At 38.8% G+C, this 24,084-nt stretch overlaps 2 protein-coding genes across 3 annotated transcripts in view; one reads left to right on the top strand and one right to left on the bottom strand.

Annotated features, from left to right (window-relative positions):
* The window catches only part of LOC148223674 (uncharacterized), a 41,251-nt gene extending 34,620 nt beyond the window's left edge, over positions 1-6,631 (top strand). Inside the window, exons 2-5 of the mRNA XM_088165541.1 lie at positions 1,191-1,242; positions 4,831-4,942; positions 5,196-5,381; positions 5,626-6,631. Coding sequence (XP_088021667.1) covers positions 1,191-1,242; positions 4,831-4,942; positions 5,196-5,381; positions 5,626-5,674 — 399 coding nt within the window. The 3' untranslated portion in view covers positions 5,675-6,631. The remainder of the gene's footprint in view (positions 1-1,190; positions 1,243-4,830; positions 4,943-5,195; positions 5,382-5,625) is intronic.
* The window catches only part of PNPLA8 (patatin like domain 8, phospholipase A2), a 36,942-nt gene extending 18,554 nt beyond the window's left edge, over positions 1-18,388 (bottom strand). The window contains exons 1-8 of one of the 2 annotated variants that reach the window (XM_014871168.2): positions 18,150-18,388; positions 15,904-17,116; positions 14,803-14,952; positions 13,440-13,591; positions 12,620-12,714; positions 9,135-9,306; positions 4,398-4,455; positions 2,029-2,223 (exon numbers count right to left, since the gene is read on the bottom strand). In XM_014871168.2, coding sequence (XP_014726654.1) covers positions 2,029-2,223; positions 4,398-4,455; positions 9,135-9,306; positions 12,620-12,714; positions 13,440-13,591; positions 14,803-14,952; positions 15,904-17,025 — 1,944 coding nt within the window. In that variant the 5' untranslated portion in view covers positions 17,026-17,116; positions 18,150-18,388. Of the gene's footprint in view, positions 1-2,028; positions 2,224-4,397; positions 4,456-9,134; positions 9,307-12,619; positions 12,715-13,439; positions 13,592-14,802; positions 14,953-15,903; positions 17,117-17,808; positions 17,901-18,149 lie in introns of those variants that run through there. The other variant, XM_014871167.2, reaches the window with a different exon arrangement.
* Between the last annotated feature and the right edge of the window lie 5,696 nt (positions 18,389-24,084).

The following is a 24,084-nucleotide window of genomic DNA, read 5'->3' as shown; positions in this document are numbered from 1 at the left end:
TTTATAAGAACAGATGGATTGTCCAAAGACTCTGGAGTAAGGAAAAAATAAAGCAGACTTAATTCCAGCCCTGTGTGTCTGAAAATACTGGATCTGACCTCTACATTAATTATACATTCCCTAGTCTGGTAAATTGGACTTAAAAGTGAACACAGATGAAATAAGTACCAGCCTTAGTGCATTTCACACAAGTCTGGCAATTCAGAAAACTATGTTAAGACAAAGAATTGCGTACAGCACTGCATAAAAGTTATAAAATCATGTTGTTTATTCAGCTATCTTTCATGTAAAAGCACTGATCAATTTCTCAGTACTTTCAATTCAAGGAAAGAGGGGGTGGAAAGGTGAGAAGATAAAGAAAACTTCTTCAGATAGATTAACACTGACCCATCCAATCAGTTAAGAAGCAGTTTGGAACAGCTCCCAAGGCTAAAACAGTTCCCTTCCCAGTTTTGCTTGTCCAGATGGAAGATGAACACATTTCAGGATTTCAAGCAGTGCTTTGGCTTGGAATCTGATGTGTTATTCCATTTTTAGGTTTAATAACCCCTCAAAACTTATTTGCTTATTTCAGATAGTAGTTGATTAAAATGTTTTGAGTATAATAAGATGTACCATACTGGGAAGGTTGTGGTGAGCAGTCAGAGAAGGGATGGGGGGGGGGTGGGAAGAAGAATGTCCTAAAAAAAGGGGGAAACAATACAATGGAAGAAATTTCAGAATCTCTTGAACCTGATCCCCCAACACATGCCCTTCCCCTTCACCCCTTAATTTCTACAGAGATTTTAAGTAGCTGAATTGGAATTATTTCATCACCTTATAAAACCTGAAACAAAATATGGAAATATGCTTTTTTCAGATTAAATTCTAGCTGTTTGTTTGCACCAATGCTTCCTTTGACCACCTCTTAATCTAAAGAATTTTTCTCTATTTCATCTTATACTAATTTATCTGTTAGCCTTTAAATTGCAGTACTACTCAAGCACATTACAATGCTAAGGATATTACAGTCTTCCAATGGACACCATCATAAATTCTATATGTGATCCAAGTATATCTTATTACTCAAAATATGCTACCTTTTTTCCAGCATTTGAAGCTAATGCCATCACATGAATTAATATGACAGAAATGTAACAGATGCTTTCATTAAACTTAAGTGATTCAATCCTATGCTCTCTTTGTTGAAGGTCTCTGGTTCAGTCACCCTTTGCAGTCTTTTCCGCATCAGATCTGCATCAGGTATTTATTAAAATAAATAGTAATAGTTTTAAATTAGCATGCATTGCAAGAAGTAATCTTTGAAAACCTGAAGAACTGCAGAATAATAGAGGGGCACTGGAGGACTAAAACCTCATGGTGAAAAAACTACTAAAGAAATTAATTTGGTTTGTTCTTTACTTATCAGGGTGAGCAAGAGAGGCTGTAATATAATAAAATAGCATGCACTGTTGACAGGAGACACTGCTTTATCCTCAAGGGAATTTCTTTTGCAGTTGTCCTCTCAGTTTAATCTTATTGCTGTGGCATCTCTTACTCTTCTTACTAGCACAGAACCAGGGTAAAGCTGAATTAGCTATCAATGGAAAGAATTAAAAAGCAGACCAGAAACTGAAATTGTGCACTAATAAAAAATATGCTGAAGTGTATAATCTAGTTTTTTCACATTTTACGATATTGTTAGATTTTTAAGTTACACCATCTACTCAGTGAAAAAATGCTCAGTGAAATACCAGTTGCAAGCTGGAAGTCAGAGGCAATTTACAACTCATATAAGGTTTCCTACCAGGCAGAGAAGAAAGTAACAGCAGAAGAGTTTAGGTTTGTATTGAGAAGACTAAGATTTTTAAGTCTTTCTACATCTGTAAGGGCTATAGAAGCTAAAAATATCCTTTCTTACCCCATCTGTCCTAGATTTCCTTTGTGCTACCGACTTACTTGCTTAGTTTTGATTCAGAGATTCAGACCATGTTTTTTCTTAGGTGTAAAATTGGAAAATATTTACTCAAGGAGAAGATTTCAACTTACCTGATGAAGATCACTGCCCAAAACATATTCCTGGAAGTAACCTGGTGCAGCAGATGATGCTCTAATTGCTTGCCACAGCTTATAGTGACAGCCTCCAATATAATGGGACTTAACGCCAGGAAGGTGGTTATAGTTTCTAAACACAAATGCTTTCAATGGCGTTCCTCTGTTTACAATGGTGCTTACTGCAGCTACCTAATAAATGAGGAGGAACAAAATTAATTGTATATGATGATAATAACCATATTATGAGAATGAAAGCTTCCCACCATATGAAATCCAATTTATACATTAATTCACCTCTGAAATTCTTACTAGGTTCATGATTTATTTACATTTTTATAATGCCTATCTAAATTTTAAAAAGTGAAAAGTAAAACAAGAGACAAGAGACTCAAGTCCCTAAAGAAAATGCTATTTTTAACCTGCGATTAATTGTTTCCACTGGCTATTCTGTTTCTATGAATATCTATGATTTAAAACAAATGCTGGTGTCAACTCAATTACATGATTTTAAAATACTTTTCCTTTTGAAATAGTATTTAATTCTCAAAAGTCTGTAACCAGCAATACAACAACGCCATTAAGTCTGAATGTCAGAACTGTCAATCAATTTCTCTCTCCAAGAAAATGATTACTTAATATTGCAACTGGAGTTAAAGAACCTCTTTAAGAATTTCTCCTGCACAAGAATCAAACTTAAGTCTTTCAAGGTTTTTTTGTAAGGATACTGAAATGTCAGTAATAGAAATCACATATGTTCATCTAACTGGAAAGCCGAAATAGTACGTCCATTGGAAAAAACCCCAACTATGACAACAAAAATAACGCATCTTATAGCTCTAATCACAAGGGAAAAGCACATGTAGTTACAGCTGAGTGTTAGAACGTGCAAGACCTTTAGGGGTGATGCAGCCAGCCTGGCAGGCACTGTCAGAACAACACTCTTAAGCCAAGTGGGTGTTCAATCCTATCTTGTTTACTACTTTACCGAGTAGGGTGTTTTCATTAAATGTTACTCAACAGCACAGCTGATGCTGTGGCATCATTGTATGCATTTTCACTCTTCAGCTACTTAACTGAAATAATTTTATTCACTGTAAATTCATCCTTATAGAAAACAAAAGCGTAACTTCCACATTACAATGCAAAAGCAAAACTGCCTGATTTGCACTCCATCATCTGATGGAGGAGAAGTTTCCTGCTTTTCCAAAAAGGAGGGTTTAGTTCTAAGCACTACCAGAAGCAGTAAGAAAAGTAACTTCAGAAAATTTAATACAAAACTTATTAAAAGGATGCTTTCATTTTTGGCAATACCCACATACACTCTACGATGCAGTCTAAGTTGCAAAGTGCTCAGCACCTTCTGGAAAAACCCATCTTGCCATGAATTTAACAGCAGCAGAGCACATAACTGTGTGTTTTATTTTGGTTTTGATGTGCCTTGTAAAGAGTGCGACCACTGACAGCACTATAAAGAGATTACTGGGAACAGTTAGTTTCAACTCTATTTATATTCACATTTTATTACTGAAGAACATGGAAGGAAGCCAAAGATCCTGGTTCAAAGATAACTTCCAAGTCAACACAGGATAGCTTCTCTCTCAGAAAGCAACATACCACACCAGCCTTTTCATGTCCTTGTTTTAGACATGGACTAGGAATGCAGCCAGTAAGGCACACGTTTCTATGTTTAGAAAAATGAGAATATCTTCCATTTAACAGTAAAGCATTGAATATAGAGCTATGACACCAAAACACCTGTTAATTACAGATTGTTCTGAAATATATCCTATTATATTTCTCTTCTTTCTTCACATCCTATCCTTCACCAAAAATAAAATACCCATGCTTTCTCATCTTTCACTCTCATGCTGCTGTATGTAATGCCTCTCCTATGACTTGGTCCCTTTTCTATCACACAGGAAGAGAACAGATCTTGAGGCCCAAGAATGTGACTGGAGAAAACTAGGTACTCCAAACAAAGTGGGAAGAAACCCTGCCCTCTTGCAACACACTATCATAGATCACAGCTGACACGACACAATCTCCAGACACTAGATTCCTACATGAAAAAAAACAAGCTTTGCAGAATGCTGACCCAGTATTTCTAGGCTTAGAAGTTTTTTAACATCTCTGCATATATTCCAACTAAAAGCAATGAAAATATCAGAAATTGCTGCTGAAATTTAAGAATCTAATTAAATTCTGTCCATTAAAAGCATGGGTTATCACATAAGGAAGCCTGAAGAGCACTTCAACATTCGTGCTGTCTATCCAATATTCTTCTAGGTAAAGAACTTACTCAGAACTCTTAAAAGCACTTGTGAAATATACAATTAGCATTTACCTTAGAAAACTGTACTTACCTTTGGACATTTGGACTTTCTTGCAGTTTCAATCATAAGATTTGAGCCCATTTTTTCTCTACAAGAAAGTGCAAAAAATTGAAAATGCTCCATCAGTTTAGCATGAACAAGACGTACATTTTTATCATCCTTATTTCTGAGACCTTTGCATTTAAAAGAAGCAATGTTTGTATTTCACTTTAATAATCAGATTTCTACAATTGACTTCAATGGACCAGCATTTCAAAACTTCTAGTCTGTTGGAAATAAGTCTGAAGAGTGACTGGAGAGGTCCTGATTCAAGTTACTCAGTTCACATACTTAACAATAAATCATTAGGATTACTCAATTACATAGTTACACAAAATACTTTGCTACATTTACAAATCAAAAAAATCAACATCCTTATTTAGTGTCTCTACAGTAATGAAAAGTCACTGTTTTGTAATTACAGAAACAAAAGCTACAGAAAGATGGCATTCCATGCGATCTGGAAGACAGTTAAAACATCTACATGCAGTGTTCCATAACAGTAATCCAATATGCACGTACCATTCCTTCTTGAGGTAATATTTTTTCACATAAATACATTTTTATAAATGACAATAATGGTCAGCATTGTAATTTCTCACTCTATCAGGGTCAGTATTCCTGTTGCTAACTAGAAAATAGTCCTTCTGCACAGTAGAGGAGACTGGAGCAAATTACCATATTAGCCAGTAATCTCACCTCACCATCTACTTCAACTTTGATTTGCTTACAATAAAGGTATTAAACCCAATAACTCCTTTGAATCAGCAAGCTTTCTTCTTCCCCTAGAACACAGCCCACCCAAACACTGCTGGTGCATCTGCCTTATTCTGCAATGATGATTTTCCATACTGCCACACTCTTAAAGAAAAGATATTCCATGTGCTGTTGTTATGAGATCATCCATCAGCTTGCACCCATGACAGGAGGGAGTAGCGCTTCCACTGTTAAAAACAGCGTTATCGACCTAGTGAGGTGAGAAGATAAAAGCAGCTTTCAAGGCTGCCGTAGCAGCAGTCCTCCGGGCAGACAGGAGACTGTATGTGCAATTAGGACAATTTGCTATTCTCCTAGTGGATATTTGTGCTTGAAGGATGGCTGCATATATGTCCTTGACAGGGGAGAAGGAAGGAAGACAGGTTCCAATTCTACGATAGAAAACGCCTGCTGACACAATTCTTGTACCAGTAGCACTGTTTTATTTTTGCTTTGATTCTAGTCTCAGAATCACCAGCCAGAAGGGGAAGAATGACATCTGCACTCACTAACTGATTACAGAAGGAGACAAAGGCACTCAGAACCATAAAGTAGGAATAAAAGAAGTGAGACTGACAGCAGTGAGATATCAAAGACATCTACTGATTTGCATCACTTTCATCTACTTCTGAAATGTCTGTATTAGGTATTTTTTTCTCGAATGCAAAGATTAAAAAAATGCATAAGCAATATCCTCTGCTTAATTATGGGAACCATCAACTATCTATCTCATCACATCTTGTTTTTTATGAAGGCCGGAAACTGATATTCCAGAGTAGGTACAAAAAATCCTCTAAACTACTGGGCAACTTCAGACATTACAGTCTAAGAAGAAAACCTGAATTAAAAAAGAAAAGTTTAATATCACGTCCACATTTATTATTAACACTGTAACTGCGTATTAAATAAATGTACTTTCTCACTGTTAAATTTTTTATCATGTCATAGCAGAAGTTTTCCAGTTTATTCACATACTGTGTTAAAAAATAATCTTCTAATTTTAATTTTATTGAATAGTCCTCTGTTATCAAAGAAAAGAATAAACTGCTAATTCTCAAGATGCCTTACTAGCTCAAATAACTTGTCTGCTTTTGTTAATGATAAGGACTCCTAATGTGTCTTTAGGTCACTGGCTACTTTTTCCCCAATCCTGCAAAAGAAATATTCTCTAAAATGGGGAAACCAGGACAGTAAATAATATTTTAAACGAAACTTTATTGTAAATTAATAAAATGGCATTATAGTATTTTCTGTATTTTCAATCCCAGCTGTCACATACTGAATCATCTTGTTTGACCACAAGCTTACAGATGTTTCAATGCCCGTGACAACACCAAAATCACCTTTGATATTAAAGTTGCTTTAAATCCTGTAAGCATTTTACATTTTTCCACTCATCGGTTATTATTTTGCACATAATTTCTTTTGCCATCCTATCTTTTCATTTATCTACTTTGTTTGTGTCTGTCTGTGACCTGTGTACTCTAGACATGACCTACTTAAACAGGGAGTTTCTTTCACAAACATTGCTCTTTCATTGCTTCAAGTCACTAATATTGCAACACTTACTGCAATAATGTTATGAAGAATACATTGCCAACCATATGCCAGAAGACACATTCTAATGACCTATAGAAGTGATGCAAACACTCTGGAGAAAGAGCACTCAATGCAAAAGGCAAGGTTTTAACTTCTACCCTCTTCTAACAACAGTAGTACCAGGAAACTTTAACTTCTTTATCAAACCTACAGAGGAGACTTTTATGTCGTGTGCTGATATGGAATGTGTTGCCCATCTAGTCACTAGAGACTAGACATCACTGACAATTTATATTTCACTCTGAAAAACAAATACTGAAGTATTACTACTTGTATTCCCTAACATATGCATTATCCATTTTCCTGCCAAAAGAGAACATGTAATTTTTATCCAATGCTGCATACAGTGACTGATTGCTTCCCAAGACTATAAATTCCCAACACGAGATTTTTGCTAGCTTGTGAAAACCCCTACCTGCCCACCAGATTTCTCCAGTGGTTTATTAAGACAGCATGCAAGAAGAAAATTGTAGATGTCAACAGCCGTCAAAAGAAAACTGAGAAGTTGGAACTATAAGCCAGGTTCTTACAAATGCAATTCAATAGAGCATTACATAAACTGATATGTTGTAAGTAAAATCTTCTGCATAATATAAATTATTAAAACCAGTCCCCAAATTGCAACTCAAGAAATATATAAGAGGAGTTGAAACAGACATATACAGAACTCCTGAAATCAATTCCCTACAGTACACTGAATAAAATGTCAGTTAATCAAAATTAGCTGTCATTTTCTGAAATGCAATTTATAATATACACCATAAATGCATGGAATATGAGCCTGATGAAACATCAACTTAATTATTTTCAGCAAGAATACCTTCTGACAGAAAATACCACCACTGATATTGTAGTAGGACTAAACAGGTATTGCAAGTCTGCACATTGTCAATGGATTGTTCTATTTCAAGCAAGGCTGACAAGTTACCATTTAAACTACAGAAACACACACAGCTCAAGTAATGCTTTAAAATTCAAAGCAAAACATAAAGCAGTTTCCCCATGCTATTACAAAGTTAGACCTGACCTTCAATATTGCTGTAAGGAGATACTATATAACCTTACAATTCCCTTCTTAGCTGCAGGCCCCCACAACCACAGGGAAGCCTCTAGGAATCCCTCCAGCAAAATGCTGTGCAGACATAACATCTCCCTTCAACACTGCAGGTCATCAAGAAGTCATTTGTTGATCAGAACATTTAATTTTTAATTTATTCTATGGATAATATATTAATTGCCTGCCTTTGTCTATTACATAGGAGTTCTTTACCTCACTCATGAGCTACATGTAGCTGCAGAAAAACAACCGTATTTTAATTAAAGACATGTAAAATACTTTCACATGAGGTTATTGTGATTTTCACAAGACTTTTAATTGGGTGGGGAAGGTAATGAGTGAAGACAGAGAAAAATCTAACTTCTAAAAAAACACCGTCCGATATCTGAGAAGAAAAGCTCATTATAATTATCTTACAAATATTTATTTCCGAAAATTTGCAAGAGCACAGAGAAGAAGTGTCAGAACCTTTTCTTTCCACTTCGTCAAAGACGCTTAAAATTCAGACAACACTGGTATTCCCACTATTATGTCATAAAAAACTGTTTTAATCCCATAAAACACAGTAATCACATTCCCCAATGAACTTATTATTACTTATCAGAAGGAACCTTTTACTACCATTTTACATTTTCTCTCAGAAAAGATTTTTCCAGTTCCTTCAGTGGCAGGGTCAACTTATGCTGGTTGGGAAACCATGACATTAGTTTGCTAAAAATCATAAACAATTGAACTATCAATGCAAATACAGATGAATACAACTAAGAAAGAAAACCTGTAATATAATAATTCTTTCTAGTGGCTTTTCCTGAATAGCCACCAATGGATGTGAATACACTCCACAGGCAGCTCTGACACTGCAGGTAATTTTTCATTGCAACCCTTGCAGCTCACTTCCCTTTCAAAGAAGGTGACAATGGACAAAGCCCTCCAATGTAGTGGCAAACATTAAAAATCCCTACTACAGCACATTATTTCATTTCTCACCAATCTCCTTTAAGAAAAAAGGCACAGCAGGTGGCTAATAAAATTTGTAGCAAATCTGCAATGAGTCAGATCAAGCAAAGCTGGCAAGCATACAGGAATATAATCAGAAATCAGTGCAGTAAAGCTTACTTTATTGCCCAGAAACATAAATCATTACATTAAAAGCTTTCAACATTTTGGTAAATACGAAAACATCTATTTCAAAAGAATGAGAGTATATGTTAATCCTTTCTAGCTGTTTTAAGAATCTGCACACCAGTGAAGCAACTAAAACAAAATGCACTCAGACATTGCACTAATTATTTTTCACCTGATCATCTTTTACTTACTTGAGCATTTTTTCCCATATATCACTGTCATAAAACGCATGGTTCCAGCCCATTTTGACTGTTCCAACAATGACGTTCTGCTTAAAAACATCTGATCCTAACTTATGGTACAGTTCTTCACAATCATCCAGAGGGATATGGAACAACCCCAACATAAAAGCCAATATAGCTCCTGAAAAAAAACCAAATATTTTGCAGTGTAAAATGTAGCCTGGAGTAAGATTACAAAGATGGAGTACCAGTCAACATAGTTCATTAGTTAACAGAATATCTGTCTTGAAACAGCAGGACCAATTGACATTTATATCACTAAATTCCTGCTCAGAGATCACAAACTATATTTCAAAAGAACATACACAAGATATAAAAAGTCTATTTTCAAAAATAGAAATATGGGAAGTTGAAAAATTACATTATTTCATTTTGCAGATGACAACAAGCATATGACAGAAAGCAAATGAAATCTACTACTTTACATGAAAAGTGAAACGAGTAAGAGAAATCTTTGTTGTGGTATTAAAAATTTATTTGCAGCATTATTTGCTACCATGCAAACTCTTAAGTAAGTAGAGATATATTCTGGGAAAAATCTGTAAAAATAAAGGTGATTTCAGTAGTTTGGATTACATTTGGATGCAACCATTTTTTAGTTTCATACATGCTGCCATCTAGTGTGTGCCGAACAAGAATTATGACGTACCCTTGTAGGAACAAAATAACAGCATTCAAAAAGCATTGCTGCTAAATACCATTAAAAGGACTGTGGAAAAATACAATTAATGCATTACTACAATTCTTAGGATATATTAAACCGAAAGGGACACACATAACCTTTAAATATAGCTGTGCCATACTGTGAGAGCATGTTATTAGGAATAGTTAGGACACATGATTTTTTTCAATCTGGAAATAAATGCCATAGGCTTGAATAAAATTAATTTTAAAAGCTGTCAATTCTTGAAATAGAATTAAGAATATAATGCATGTGCAGAAAAAATTACTTGCAAGGAAGTTACAGATGGCTTTAAAGGAAACATGACTTCCAAGCCCTTTTTCACTGTCACAATGCCCACCACGGTTACAGCAGAGCATTAGAAGATTGATGGTCTCAATTTCTTAAAAGGTAGCACATATACTTAAGGCAACCTGGGCCTACTTGACACAGCTTCATCAAGAGAAACTTGTGCAATTGCCAAATCACCAGATGTCTGCATTCAAGGCAGACTTAACACCATAGCAGCAGAGAAACACCATTTTCCCAAGTCATGCAAATCCTCTGCCATATTCTCTTCCTGTAAATTCTCCAGCACCAGTTCTACAATATCATATATTTACTATTTTAGTGAGCAGATTCAAAGTATGCAGGCCCTTTTACAGCAACATTGCACTGATCTTTCGCTGTGACTTGCCCACGTTTACACCCTCTGACCCCCAATGAAGAGAAGCACAGGGAAGATAACTACATAATTTAGTTCACAACAAGAGCATTTCTAAACTTCAAAGGCAAAACAGCTGAACAATAGTAAGAAATACAAAAACTGCACCAGGAAAGAGAAGTGCAGTGCACAAGAGGCATCCTTCCTATCATTTAATCCATCACTCTTGTAAAGCACAATTCATTCAACTGCAAGACTATCAGCATGTGTCAATACAAACAGAACTGCCAGCACTGCTGGCAGACATGGCACAACCTCACCCAGCCACGTCTTTTCATTTATTATTGCAAACTGGACAACTGCAGATAAAAGCTTAATTATGTAAACAAAATTTAAAAGAATATGCTAAGTATTTACTAGCAGTCATAAATCCCAAAATTTGAGGAAGAATTAAAAACAAAGTTAGTTCTAGTGACAGCAGAGGGAATAAATTAAGAACACGAGGCCAAGGTAGAACACCTTTATTATCATTGAAGACAACACTGGAGAAGTATTTTGTAGGAAAATCATCTTCCAAAGAAACAACCACTTACTGCTGAACGAACTAAACAAAGGCTTTATTTGGAAGACTATTAAAAATGTAAAGCAGGGAACTATATTATGCCTACAAATTCTGTCTAGGAGACTTAAACATTATCCTGCACTATTCTGAGTCTATTAAGCAAATCTCTTGAAACTCACTTTATCTATCATGGTGATCTCTGTTTAATATAATTTCTGAATTAAACTGTATAGAATATAAGTATAGCAAACAATTTGAAAAGTGTGGGTTTCTAAAGGAAACTGAGCTAGTAAACTATGCCATACCTCCCATGTTAGAAGACATAATTGTGCTGCTATTGGTCTAAGAATTTCTGAAGGAGATTACAATCTTAAAAGGAGAAATATGCTTTGGTTTCCTGCTTTCTAGGGAGGAGTAACTTATCATTGACTCACAAGTGTAATTAAGTCAGGGTGGGACCTGTAGGCGTCATCTAGTCCAACTTCCTGTTCCAACAGGTATAATTAGAATAGGTTACTCAGGACTTGTACCGCCAAATTTTGAGTATCTCCACAGACAGAGATTACAAAGCCTGTAAAGGCTATTTCTTTCAGTGTCTGACCATCCCTGCAAGAAAAACATGTTCCCATACCTAATTATAACTTCCCATACTCCAGCTTGGCTTTTCTCCTATCATTGTGCATCTTCAAAATTATTCTAGATCCACCTTATTTTTATTTTCCCATTAGCTGAACCAAGATAAAGGCCTACCTTTACCCTTCCCTTCTCAAAGCCAAATAAAGCCAGTCTTTGCACTCTCTCCTTTACATGTCATGAGCTCCAGGCCCCTGATCTCTGGCAGACTTGGCTCTCTGTCAGACTCACTCATTATGTATAAAGACATCCAAAAGGTTAAGAGTTTATAGAGGAGCCCATAACAAGGCATTTGTGGCCAAACAGCGACCCTTAAATTGTTCGGTACGTTCTTGTCCATGCAAGCAGGTCCTTTTCTGCAAAGCTGCTTTCTAGGTCTTCAGCCCACCTCAGATGGAGGGCTTTGCATTTGGCTTTACTGAACCTGCCAAGCCATTTCTCCAGCCTGTACAGACCAATACGAACAGAGGGCACCACAGCACTGACCACTTCCTCTAATTCAGATCATTCAAGATCTTGCTACAGGCACATTCTGTCCTTCTGGCAGCTAATTAAGAAAGATGAAACATTGCTGTTAACTTAATCAAGGAAACATGACTGACCCTGAGGGATATTCTTGAGGGATATTACCTCAGTAGTCTGTAAAGCTCCATAAATATCTAAGATAACTATGTTTCTATGTGCAAATTGAAGATTTCACGTAAATTGAAAAAAATGACAAATCAGTTTGAAGCCAGAAGTTTATCATGAACTACCCAAAGTTCTTATTCAGAAGCAAAAAGAAAGATTCCAGAAATCACAACTGTACTTTTCCAGCTTACACTCTAAGTCAGAAACTGCGAAATCTGTATTTATTCCCAGATGTTCTTTTACTATATTGATAGCAAAACTCCAACTTGTGGCTTAGTAATTACCTGTGCTTACACCACAGATGTAGTCAAAAAGTTGATGAACCGGCTTTCCAGTTAATTCTTCTAGTTTCCGTAGAGTCTGAAGTGCAACTAAACCCCTGAAACACAAAATTCCCCTTCACATACAATGGCAGTCTTATCTTACATAGCTCTAATCGTTTTTCAATCACCTTTGCTACATTATAACTAATTACAATTTAATAACTGCCACAGAAAGAATCCTGAATACTTCAGGAAATAAAAGAGCAGCAGAACACAGTTAAAACAGAATGATGAATACTAAGTATGAATTACATACTCAGGCACACCAAAAATAGTATTCAACAGCTACAGCCATACTGTTTTATAGCAAAGGCTAAGAGGGGAGATCAACGTTTTGGATGTAGACTAAGGACAGATTTTAGCTGCATGCCCCCTACACAGCACTGAAATTTTGGTCTTACAAGGCTATATAATGCTGCCTGGGGCATAGTATTTTCCAGTGTGGGGTTTTCTTGGCTTCAATTCAATCTGAAATAGTGGGAGAGCCGTATTAGAGACTATCAGATTTGTGCTTCTCTGTCACGAAACAGTATCTGGTGTGCAGCCGTGTGAACTCTGTTGGGGTGGAGTAAGATAACTGTACATGGCAATATGAGCACCAAAACAAACACCACTCAAGCAGAAATGAATACAAAAACAATACCCATCCCTTAGATAGTCAGATGTAACAGAAATGTAACTCAAATTGTCTCTCTGAGCATTCATTTATCAGAGATTGAAATTTTACTTCTAGTTACACTACGGAAAAGGTTACAAGTATGTAAAACCGCAGGAGTTTTACCTTGTTCCTCCTCCATCAATGCTGAGGATTCGAATTCCCCAGCCTTTCACAGGGTCTGTATATCCAATCAGAGCTAAAGTTTCTCTAACAGCAGCTTGAAGACTTTCATCATTAACCTGTCTCAGTCGCAACAGGCATGGGATTAATTTTTCCTATTGATAAATACAAGGATATTTTATTCTAACCATATGTTTAAACCAAAAAGAATCCGTTCTTAAATGTACTAGTGTGGCATTAAAGTAGAAATAATATCCTAGTTCAACTTGGAAGAAAACTTCTTCAAATCTGCATTTACCCATGTCTTTCTCTTAACAAGGGAAAGAAACTATGTCAACATTATGCTGTACACACCTCATTGCTATAGTAACTACCTATCAGAACTAAACAATCAAGATTATATGAACACATTTTGAATAGCTAGGAAAGCTACATTTACCAGTTTAGTTTTATTGACTTAGTATCACATCAGCCAACCAAGTGCAGACTTGTGTATGAAGCACACCAAGTACAGGTAAAACCCCAGATTTGCTAAACACTCCTTGAAAACAAGGAATTACTTCTAAGTACACTAATATCAAAACAAAATTCAGAATGCTTTCTCACACAGAGTATTTTTTTAAAATGTACATTACCACAAATATATACAGCATTACAATCAAAACGGAAGTAGTGAGTACACTCTTTCATAATAAAAGTAAAATATTTATGTGAATGCCTGACCTGTACCCTGACCAGATTATTCATCTGGCCTGCACTCCATTCCCAGCTACTTTTCCAGGAATTCTACAATCTGTGTCACAGGTTTGTCACATCTTGTGGAAAAAGGCACAAGGTTGACAAATGCTGTGATTTAGCTGGTACTTCTAGAATAGTCTACCACTCACCTGCTGCCCTCTCAATCCAGGGAAGGAAACAAGAAGGACTAGATTAGGTGAACTTATTTGATGGTTCTCTTGTCATCTCTCTTCAAAGAAAGCATGGAACAAGCACAGTAAGAACTGTGCATATACAGATCAACTGTACAGCACATTCCCATCTGGCCAACTGCCACAGAGTACACAGTGTACGACCTTTATCTACCACTGGAAAAAGCTATACTACCTATCCACATGACCATGCCGTATGCTTCTAAATTAAACGCTGCAATCTTAAAAGCCTTAAGTCTTTTAAGTTTTAGCCTAGCTAAACTCCCAGTAGGTTGCATATGAATCTGCTTGAACCAGCTAAAAAGAGACATTCAAACTGTAATCTTTGCAAATCGGAAATATGACCAGTCCACAAAAGCACAGAAGGGAGTTTTATGTTTTTCTATATCAATAATTTGTCAGATTGTTTTTTATCTAAGCATAAGAACTATTTGCACCTTAATTGCAACTCCTCTGCTCTCTGGAAATTCTAGAAGATGATAGGTCAGCTCTTCAACCCTGTTGATGCAGACTCTTTGATTAGAGGATCTCCGTAGGGCTTGAACTAAAGCTCGGGTCCTGTTATCAATACTCACTCTTGCAATGATCTAAAAAAGACAAACAGACAACATAAAACTATTCTAAGAAATGCATAAAATTTGTCAAGACCAATTTCAAGGTGTTATTTTAAGATTTCTCAGAAGCAATGAACAGCATGTTGTACAGAGATCTACAGTTTCCAAGTAAACACTGCTTAAATTGTCAACAAAAATATTTTGATTCTTTATTTAGTAGAAAATGAAATAAAATTTACAGCAAGAATACACCAAACGAACATGTCAGTATGTACTCAGATGGATTTTCAGGGCAACTCTCTGTTATTTAAACCATTAACAAACCATAAACTGTAAAATTATTATAACTACCAAAAAAATAGCCTAAACTAGATCTGTCTGTTACTACGGACTCTATGCATATATGAACTAAATATACGTACCTACAACACATACACACAGAGATGTGTGTAGATATACACACACAATCTTTATATATGAACTTAAACATATCTATACTTACATAAAACATTTAATATTTACACACAGATGTATCAATACCTAGCTTTAAGTACACATATGTATTTTTAAGTTTACATATACCATGCACATATAAAAATCTATATAGCTATATATATATATACACACACATATATATATGTAAAACCTATATAGTTTTACATGAGTACTTATTTAGCAAAGTACAGAAAATGAACCACAGAACAGTTTGGATTGGAAGAGGCCTTAAAGATCATCTAGCTCCAACTCCGTGGTGTGGGCAGGAACACCACATATACACTTATATGGAATTACAAGTACTTATATATAAGTAAAAGTATGTGTACTTATCCATGTAAGTACATTCACAGGTATATACTTATTTATGTAAGTAAATGCGTGTATCTATGCTTATATGCAAGTATATACACCAGTGTAGCACATATATACACTTTTATAAAATATACATAGAAATAATACATAAATTAACACGAAAAAAAGACTTGCCTTTTCTCGCTGAAGAGACAGATGCTTTTCCCTCTCTTCTGCAGTCCTGGCCTCTTTTGCTTTGTCCTCATCAATCTTCTCAGGCACTTCTTGTTCTTGCTGTTTACTCTTTTCTGGTGAAACAACTTTTGCATCAGATCTTAACTTTGGAACCAACCCACCAATATAGCTGTCAACAAAAGCTTGTACGCTGTTACTGGGATACGAAAGAAAATTTGCAATACTTTTTTTAGTGGAAACTGGGAGAGCAGTATTTGTCTTTTCTGTACCCAAGGTCTCAGCTTCAGGAGCTAAAGTACCTGCTGAATCCACTCTCTTTTCTTCACTTGTTACAGTATTTGCTGATGAATCAGGCTTATTTCTCTCTTCACTTTCAGAGTCCTGCAATAAAGCATTCCTTTTTCTTCCTTGAGCCATAACAGAATTATTAAAGTAAGAGTTGATATGATCAGCTACAAAGTTGTAAGTCTCTCCAAAATTTGTAGAAAAGTAGCTTATATGAAAAAGGTGGTTTTTACTAGATGCTGAAACTTCTGGAGTATCTTGATAAGCACCACTCGAACTTACTAACACAGATTCCAAGTTTTCACTTGCACAAGTGGGTTTCTTCGCAGCTGGGCCTCTGTTGCAATCGTCCTGAGTTCTGACATCTGTAGCTTGTTTATCATTTTCTGGATTTGTGCTGATGTTATTCGCATCTGCACTACTTTTATTTGCTTTACCCAAAGTACCTGAGTGGGACTTTAATCGAGCTATCCGTGACACCAGCTCACTGTGAGTGCCAGTCACTGCCTTTGAAACAGATTCTATAGTATTCTTAATTCGTGACATGCGAATGCTCACCCTTGTAAGTCCTTTAGAAGAAGAAGCTAAAAGTTTGGAAACTCTGTAGTATAAAAACTCATGGCTATAAATGTACTTGTTATACCAAAATGTTCTGCTTCTGGCCCACTTACACCAAGGCTCACTTGTATGAAAAACTCTCAGGTGCACACCATGATTTATCCTCCAGTAGGCTTTAGGTCTAGAGAAACACAGGCATTTGTTTCTCTGCTTCCACCACAGATTTTTTGGGTTAATCAAAAAGAATAAATAATTGTCCAAGGATAAATGAACTGTCATTACTTATAAATAATTGCACCTTATCTATGTTGCTTTCTACTTCATTCCAAAAAATAAATGTCAATAAATAAATCCTGTAATGTAGTGTTGTCTGAAAAAGAAAAAACAAAACAAAAACCAACAATGGAAACCCCAAACCAGAAACAAGTTAAACTAAAATCACAGAGTTGTTTAAAAAAGATGAAGCTTAGTTATTCTTTTGGTAAAGACACATAAACATTCCAATCAAATCAAATAATCCCATGGGAATATCTACTGCTCACGACATTTGGTAGCTCACCCCAACATTTCAACAAACTACTCCCTAAAGGCCAGTTTAACCTCATCTTGAGCAATATGTGGCACTTCTCAAAAGCACTCCGTGACACAGAGAAAACTGATCGCTGTTTCTTCAGCAAATTATCTTGCACAAACACAACATTTCAAATATCATCGTATTACCAACCCTTCGCAAAATTCCTCACAGGGGAGAAGTAACACCAATACTTTGAGCAAAGTTCAACGAAACATGCCCATCCTAAGAGCCAAGGGCAGTATATAATCCCTACTCTGCAAAGAAAGGTGCAACTAGTGGAGCAGCGTTTTACACAGCACATCAGAGTTGTGCTGATACCGCAGGCGCAAATCCATTATTTGCCGAAAAAGCAATCCCAGGCTTCTCCAGCGCCTGTGACAAATGCCGACAAGGGCTGGCAGGCAGGAACGCAGGCCAACTCCCGCACAGGCCGACTCCATAGTGACAGCAGAGGCGACACCACCGCCGGCAGCGTCATCGTTACTTACAGTCTGCTCTGCCTACGCTGTGCCCGTCCCGCCGAGTGACCGCCGCGCAGCCGGGCCGCGGGCCCACGGCCGGCACAGGCTATATAGGCACGGGGGCGCCTCCGGCCCCGGGGGCAGGCGCGGGCGCTGTTCCTGCCTTGCGCCATTTCCCAGAAACATTGCCGAGAGTGACGGCGTAAACAAGCACCGAGTCCGGGCCCCGCTGTCCCCGGCCCACCTCTCGTTACGCGAGCGAGGCCCACGTGCCCGGCTCGTGTTCCCCCGTCCTCATATTGCCCCCCACGACCCGGTGGACATGCGGCACGGCCCGGTGACGGCACGGCCCGTCCTGGCGGCGGTACCTGCTGGACAGTCGCTCCCGCCTCCCCCCTCTCCCCAGTTCGCCGCCGAGCGCTAGGCAGGGGCCGCGCCCTTACGAGCGGTGCCGCCCCGGCGGAGCGGGCGGGAGGCGGCGGGGCCAGGCACGACAACACCCGCAGCGCGCGGCTGCTGCACTGCGCCTGCGCCCGCCCCGCGCGCCGGAAACAGCTGGGGCGCGCGCCAGCGACCCACGGCGCGAGCTCAGGGCCGGGACTGCTGCGCCTGCGCGCGCGCCGGGGCGGGGCGGGGCGGGCGGCGACGTGCGGCGCGGCACGCGGGGGGCGGGGGGCACGCGGCGGGGCGGGGCGGCGCCTCCTCCCTCCGGTGAGCCCTCACGGAGCCGCCGGGGGCGGGGGCGTTGGAAAGATGATGCGGTCCCGATTTCCCACCCACGACACCGCACTACAGCAGGTTGCTCAAAGCCGAGTGCTGCGTGGCAGTGCTCACAGCCGTCATCCCTGGGCAACCTGTTCTGGTGCCTTACCACCCTCGCAGTAAAGAATTTATTCCTAATATCTAACCTAAATTCCCCGTCTGTTCAATTTGTGCCTATTACTCACTGTCCTGTCACTATAGTTTCTGTTCTCTCTGGCTTCTATGTCGGTCCCTGTCAGGTACTGGAAGGTGCTTTGAGGTGCCCACACAACCTTTTCTACGCCGAGCAGCCCTGGCTTTCTCAGCCTGTCTTTGTAGGGGAGGTGCTACGGTTCCCGTACCAGCTTCATGGCCCTCCTCTGGGCTTGCTCCAAGAGGTCCATGTCCTTGCGTTAAGGACCCCAGAGCTGGATGCAGCACTCCAGGTGGGTCTCAGCAGTGTAGAGGGGCAGAACCCCCTCCTTTGTGCTGCTGCCCACGCTGCTTTTGGTGCAGCCCAGGACATGTCTGGCTTTCGGGTGGGGCACAGCGGAGCAGGTTGTGCCACATGCTGCTGGCAGCACTGGGCTCTTGATGCCACACCCTGTGGAGTCACTGGGAGCAAGGGGTTGGAAAGAGGAGAAGGGTCCCTACCCAGCCTCTGTAGCTCCTCAGTGCAGGTGCCTCGGGACTATGCTCTCCCCCATCTGCTTAACGCTTAGGGAACGATGACAGATATGTTTTTCATGGGTTGGACAAGGTTAGGGGGCACCTTGGTCTTCCCCAGCCAGGCTTCAGAGCAGCAGCAGGCCCTGAGATTCCTGCCTGCGTGGCCTGCCTGCAACAGTTTTAATAAAGTTGCCAAAACTTAAGGTGACAATGGCAAGAGAGGATGGATGTGCTGTGTGCTCAGGTGGAACAACAGAGGCCTTCCCATGAGGGTTAGGAGAATTGCGTCACACAGTTTCAGATCTCAGTTTTCTGCTTTTGTTCTTCCTCACAAATAAAGAAGTAAAATTAATTTTCTTACCTTGCATTTTATTTCCCAAAGGAAAATGTATATTCCTTACATATTGTAATTTTTATAATGTATTTTTATAAATTGAACAGGTTAAATTCTCCACATCTCACAGAGCAGGACATCCCTGTCTGGATGCCAGGTCAAAGTCACTCTGTCACTCCCTTCCTCAGCTGGTCAAGGGAGAGAAAATAGAGCAAAGGTCTTGTGATTTGAGATAAGGCCAGAGAGAGATCACTCATAATTTGCCATCATGGGCAGAACAGAGTCAGCTTGGGGAAATTAGTTGAATTTCTTACCAATCAAATCAGAGTAGGGTAATGAGCAATAAAATCAAGTCTTAGAACTTTCCTCCCACTCCTCCCTTCTTTCCAGGCTCAACTTCACTCCCAAATTCTCTTCCTGCTCCCCATACAGCAGAGAGGGGGACAAGGAATGGGACCTACAGTCAGTTCAATTAAAAAAAAAAAGTTCTGTCACCCCTTCTTCCTCAGTGGGAGGAATTCTCAACTCCTCCTCTGCTCCAGTGTGGGGTCCCTCCCACAGGAGTCAGTCTTCCACAAGTTTCTCCACTGTTAGTCCTTCCCATGGGCTGCAATTTACACAAACTGCTCCAGCGAGGGTTCCTTCTACAGGGTCAGGAGCAGACTGCTCCAGTCTGGGTCTCCTGCAGGGGCACAGGTCCTGACAGCAAACCTGCTCCTGCGTGGACTCCTTTCTCCATGGGGCAACAGGTCCTGCCAAGAGCCTGCTCCAGTGCAGGTTTCCCATGGGGTCATAGCCTCCTTCAGGCACCTGCCTGCCCTGGCATGCGGTCTGCCAGGACCCGCAGGGAATCTCTGCTCCAACACCTGGAGCACCTCCTCCCCCTCCTCCCCCTCCTTCTTCACTGACCTGAATGCCTTCAGAGTTGCTCCTTTCACATATTCTCACCCCTCTCTCAGCTGCTGTTGTGCAGAAGCTTTGCCCTTTCTTAGTATGTTATCACAGGGGCACTACCACCATTGCAGCTTTGGCCAGTGGCAAGTTCATCTTGGAGCCCATTGGACTTGACACCTTCCAACACAGGGGCAGCTTCTGATGTTTTCTTACAACAACAAAAGCTAAGGCAAAACAAGACCTACAACTTCAGTAAGAAGGAAGTTTGGACATGATAAGCTTCATCCTGCTAGGGCACATGCTGCCTCTCTTTGACTTGCAAATAAGGTATTGGAGGTAGGAGGCAGCTGATCCCTTCTAGCTGCACCTGGTTCCTTCCTAAACAGTCACACTTTATCCCATAATCGCATTGTAAAATTCTCTCCTGTACGTGCTCAGACATTCATCTCACCACTGGGAGAGATGGTGTATTGATTCATACCTAAGGAAAAGATTCAAGGATTTCACATTTCTGGTCCAATCACAGACCCATGTGTTCTGCCACATTGCTGTCCCCAAGGATGCGACCTGTCTGATCTGACGTGTTCAGAGGTGCGTGATTCATCAGCTTCTCAAAACAACCATGAAACAATACAAAAGAACTGAAAAACACTGGACAGGAAAAGGGGCACAAATTCTGCACCTTCTCAAACATTTGCCAATTTAGTATTCTCTTTTCTGTAGTCATGACATTAAGAAGAAATTATCTCAAATTTATTTAAAAGATAGATTAATTTTATAAGCTCTCTTAGTAGTGAAAGATGAGTTCATTCTATTTGACTAAATACCTACTTTTTAGATAAGAGAGATGAATCCACATATGGTATTCAGAGAGTGGCCAAATCTGTTTGTTATTGTTTTCACATAATACAGATATAATCTCATTTAAATAATTTTGAGATATATTTAAATTTTAATAGTATGTACATTTGCTATTTGAAAAATACTTCCATTTCAGTACTTTCCATGGGAAGGATTAAGAGACAAATCTGTTGATGTTATTATTGATGGGTTTTTGCTGATCTCTATTAGGTTGCATACGCTGCACTCAAGCTTTTTCAGTGTGGTCCCTTGAAACATGATTGTTTTCAGTTTAGGACAACACTGAGAGTAGTTTGATTTTAATACATTCTATCTCTGTTACTAAATTTAAAAAATCAAAGACTTTCAAAGCATTTTCTCATTATACCTGTTAATACATGTTTTTGTAGGTAGGCAAAACTTGTAACTCAAGTTACACATCAACTGCGGTGAATCTTCCTGTTTTAAAGAAAGAGAGTTCTTTGATACATGTGAATTTTGTCATGTTATAGCCAAAGTATTGTGGTGTCAATAATTCAAGTGAGTTAACTGTATTCATTTATATGCATGCTCTCCTTTTCAATGTCATTAATTATTTCTAACATTTATATGTTTGTCTTGAACTGCTACTTGGAGAGAAATTCATAATGGGTTATGAGACATTTTGATAAAAACTGGATATTTACCAGAAATAATGGTTCCAAAATTTTTATGTCTAGGATTCTCACTCCTGATCTATGAAATATGGAAGTTTTTATTTTGAGAAAATAATTTTGCACATACTCTCACTGTATGTTTGATAAAAAGCTATTATATGAATAACATTTTTATATATAGTATTAGTTTATTTTTACTTGCCATATTGATTATGGATGGTATTCTGAAAATACACAACTGTCACCTAAGAGACTCAAACAAATTTAAAAAAACCCCAAGTACTTCAAAGCACTATAACAAGTTAACATATATTGGTAGAGAAGTATTCTGCTAATAGTGGTGTCTGAGGTAATTGCTTAAATCTAACTTTTTCAGTCAAGCTTTAGGGAAAACGCTGTTTCCCATTTTCATCAGCATAATATGTCATGGACAGAGGCTTTGTAGTGCTAGCAAATATTTAGGCTTTGCAGACACAAGTATTCTGCCTCTTAACGCTAGATGGCAGACAAAAACGGGGAAACATTTCCTTGTTTTCAGGGATAGAATATTGAATAATTAATTTCTAACTTGAAGGAACATTCACTGAAAACTTTCAAAATAATAAGAATTAAGACAATTGAGCACATGCTTATGACGGCATGGATGCTTTCTGCAACCTTTCATTTGGAGGTGTTTTTGGCACAAACACTGAAATTAATCAAGTGGAACTTTTCTACATAATTTTCCTACTGCTTTTTTTTATCTGTTACTTCCCTTCAATATTTTGCTCTTGTCAAAGTGCTAAAAATTCTAGAGGCCTTAGAAAGGGTTAAGCAACTCAAATAAAAGAGCAACTTCCAAAAAAGTGTCCTTGCCAGGTAGTTACATCGTTGTGAAATTGTCTTCTGTAAATCCAAAGAGCAGATGATGTAAGACTTACATTGAAGCTGCTTAATACCTTTGCTTTGCATCAGTTACCCAAAATAATTGGACTGCTTTGCTCCTCATTGTCCTCGAATCTTAGACAATAATGTGGAAGTAACATGGTTGCTAAGGGGCAACACTCTTCATAGAATATTATAAATTAGTGTGCCAAACATTATGTAATCAGTTCACCTAGAAGCCAGTGAATATTTTGGCTTGTTATCTCCTTCCTCTCCCGGACACATCCTCCAAAAAATAAAGGTCAGAATCCCCAAGATTCTGGATCTCACTCTGAAATGTCGGTTCTTCTAGCTCATCATGATGTACATACACAGTACTAGAACCATAACAAATGGCACCAAATCCCTCCTCATCTTTCTTTCTCAGTGTTTGTACTGTGGCTGCAGAGATAGAAAGCCAGTCTGGCTATTTCCAGTGCTGGCAGCTTTATGGACTGAAGTCAGAAAAAAACCCAGTTATTTCCATGGTGTTTTCCCTGGTGGAGTTATTCCAAATGAGAAAGGTAAATGGACTGGAATGGAAGGGTACGTGCAAAAGTATGACTTGCCTGCTTCACAGTTAAAAAGTCAGCCACAAAGATGTCCATAGCTTCTGTGTTTGGTTTCTCAGATTATTCTCATTGTACAATAGGTTTTGGTGTAAAATGTATATACAGGAGCAAATATCAGACTGTGGCGCTGCCCTTCTCTTAGGAGTGCTTTACCCACGAGGATACATGGCCTTTTTTTTCCAAGGCTTCTTCTTGGTTTCCTGAATTCTTATATTTGTAGTAACCTAGTTTCAACAAGAGGAAAAAGCATTTTCCATTCTGCCTTGCCAATAAGTTGGTGAACAGGAAATTCTCTTAAAAAATCAGAAATGTGTATTTAAACCTTCTCAGGCTGAAAATAGCACTGACTCTATTTTCTTGTATCACCTGGGTAAATATTCCATTGAAAATAATCCTTTCCTGGATATTGTCAATGGCCTCATTCCTGTTCCTCTTCCCTCCTGCTCCTCCTGCTCCTCCTGCTCCTCCTGCTCCTCCTGCTCCTCCTCTCCTCACCCAGGAACCTCCATTTCGTCACCCCATCTGAAAGATCTAGACAATTTTCAGTCTGTTTCTTGAAGGAATGCCTGTAAGGCATCATTAAACAAGTTATAGACTCTGCATTTTGAATGCATAAAAGTACCTGTCTCTCATGCAGAGTTAAGACTCTAGATTACCATCAGGATCTGGAATTTAGCAATGTCCTGCTCCATTC

The sequence above is a fragment of the Sturnus vulgaris genome, chromosome 5 (assembly GCF_052056855.1).
Source record: "Sturnus vulgaris isolate bStuVul1 chromosome 5, bStuVul1.hap1, whole genome shotgun sequence".
Taxonomy (NCBI): Eukaryota; Metazoa; Chordata; class Aves; order Passeriformes; family Sturnidae; genus Sturnus; species Sturnus vulgaris.
The sequence above is the reverse complement of the archived record's forward strand: the minus strand, read 5'-3'. Positions and strand labels throughout refer to the sequence as shown.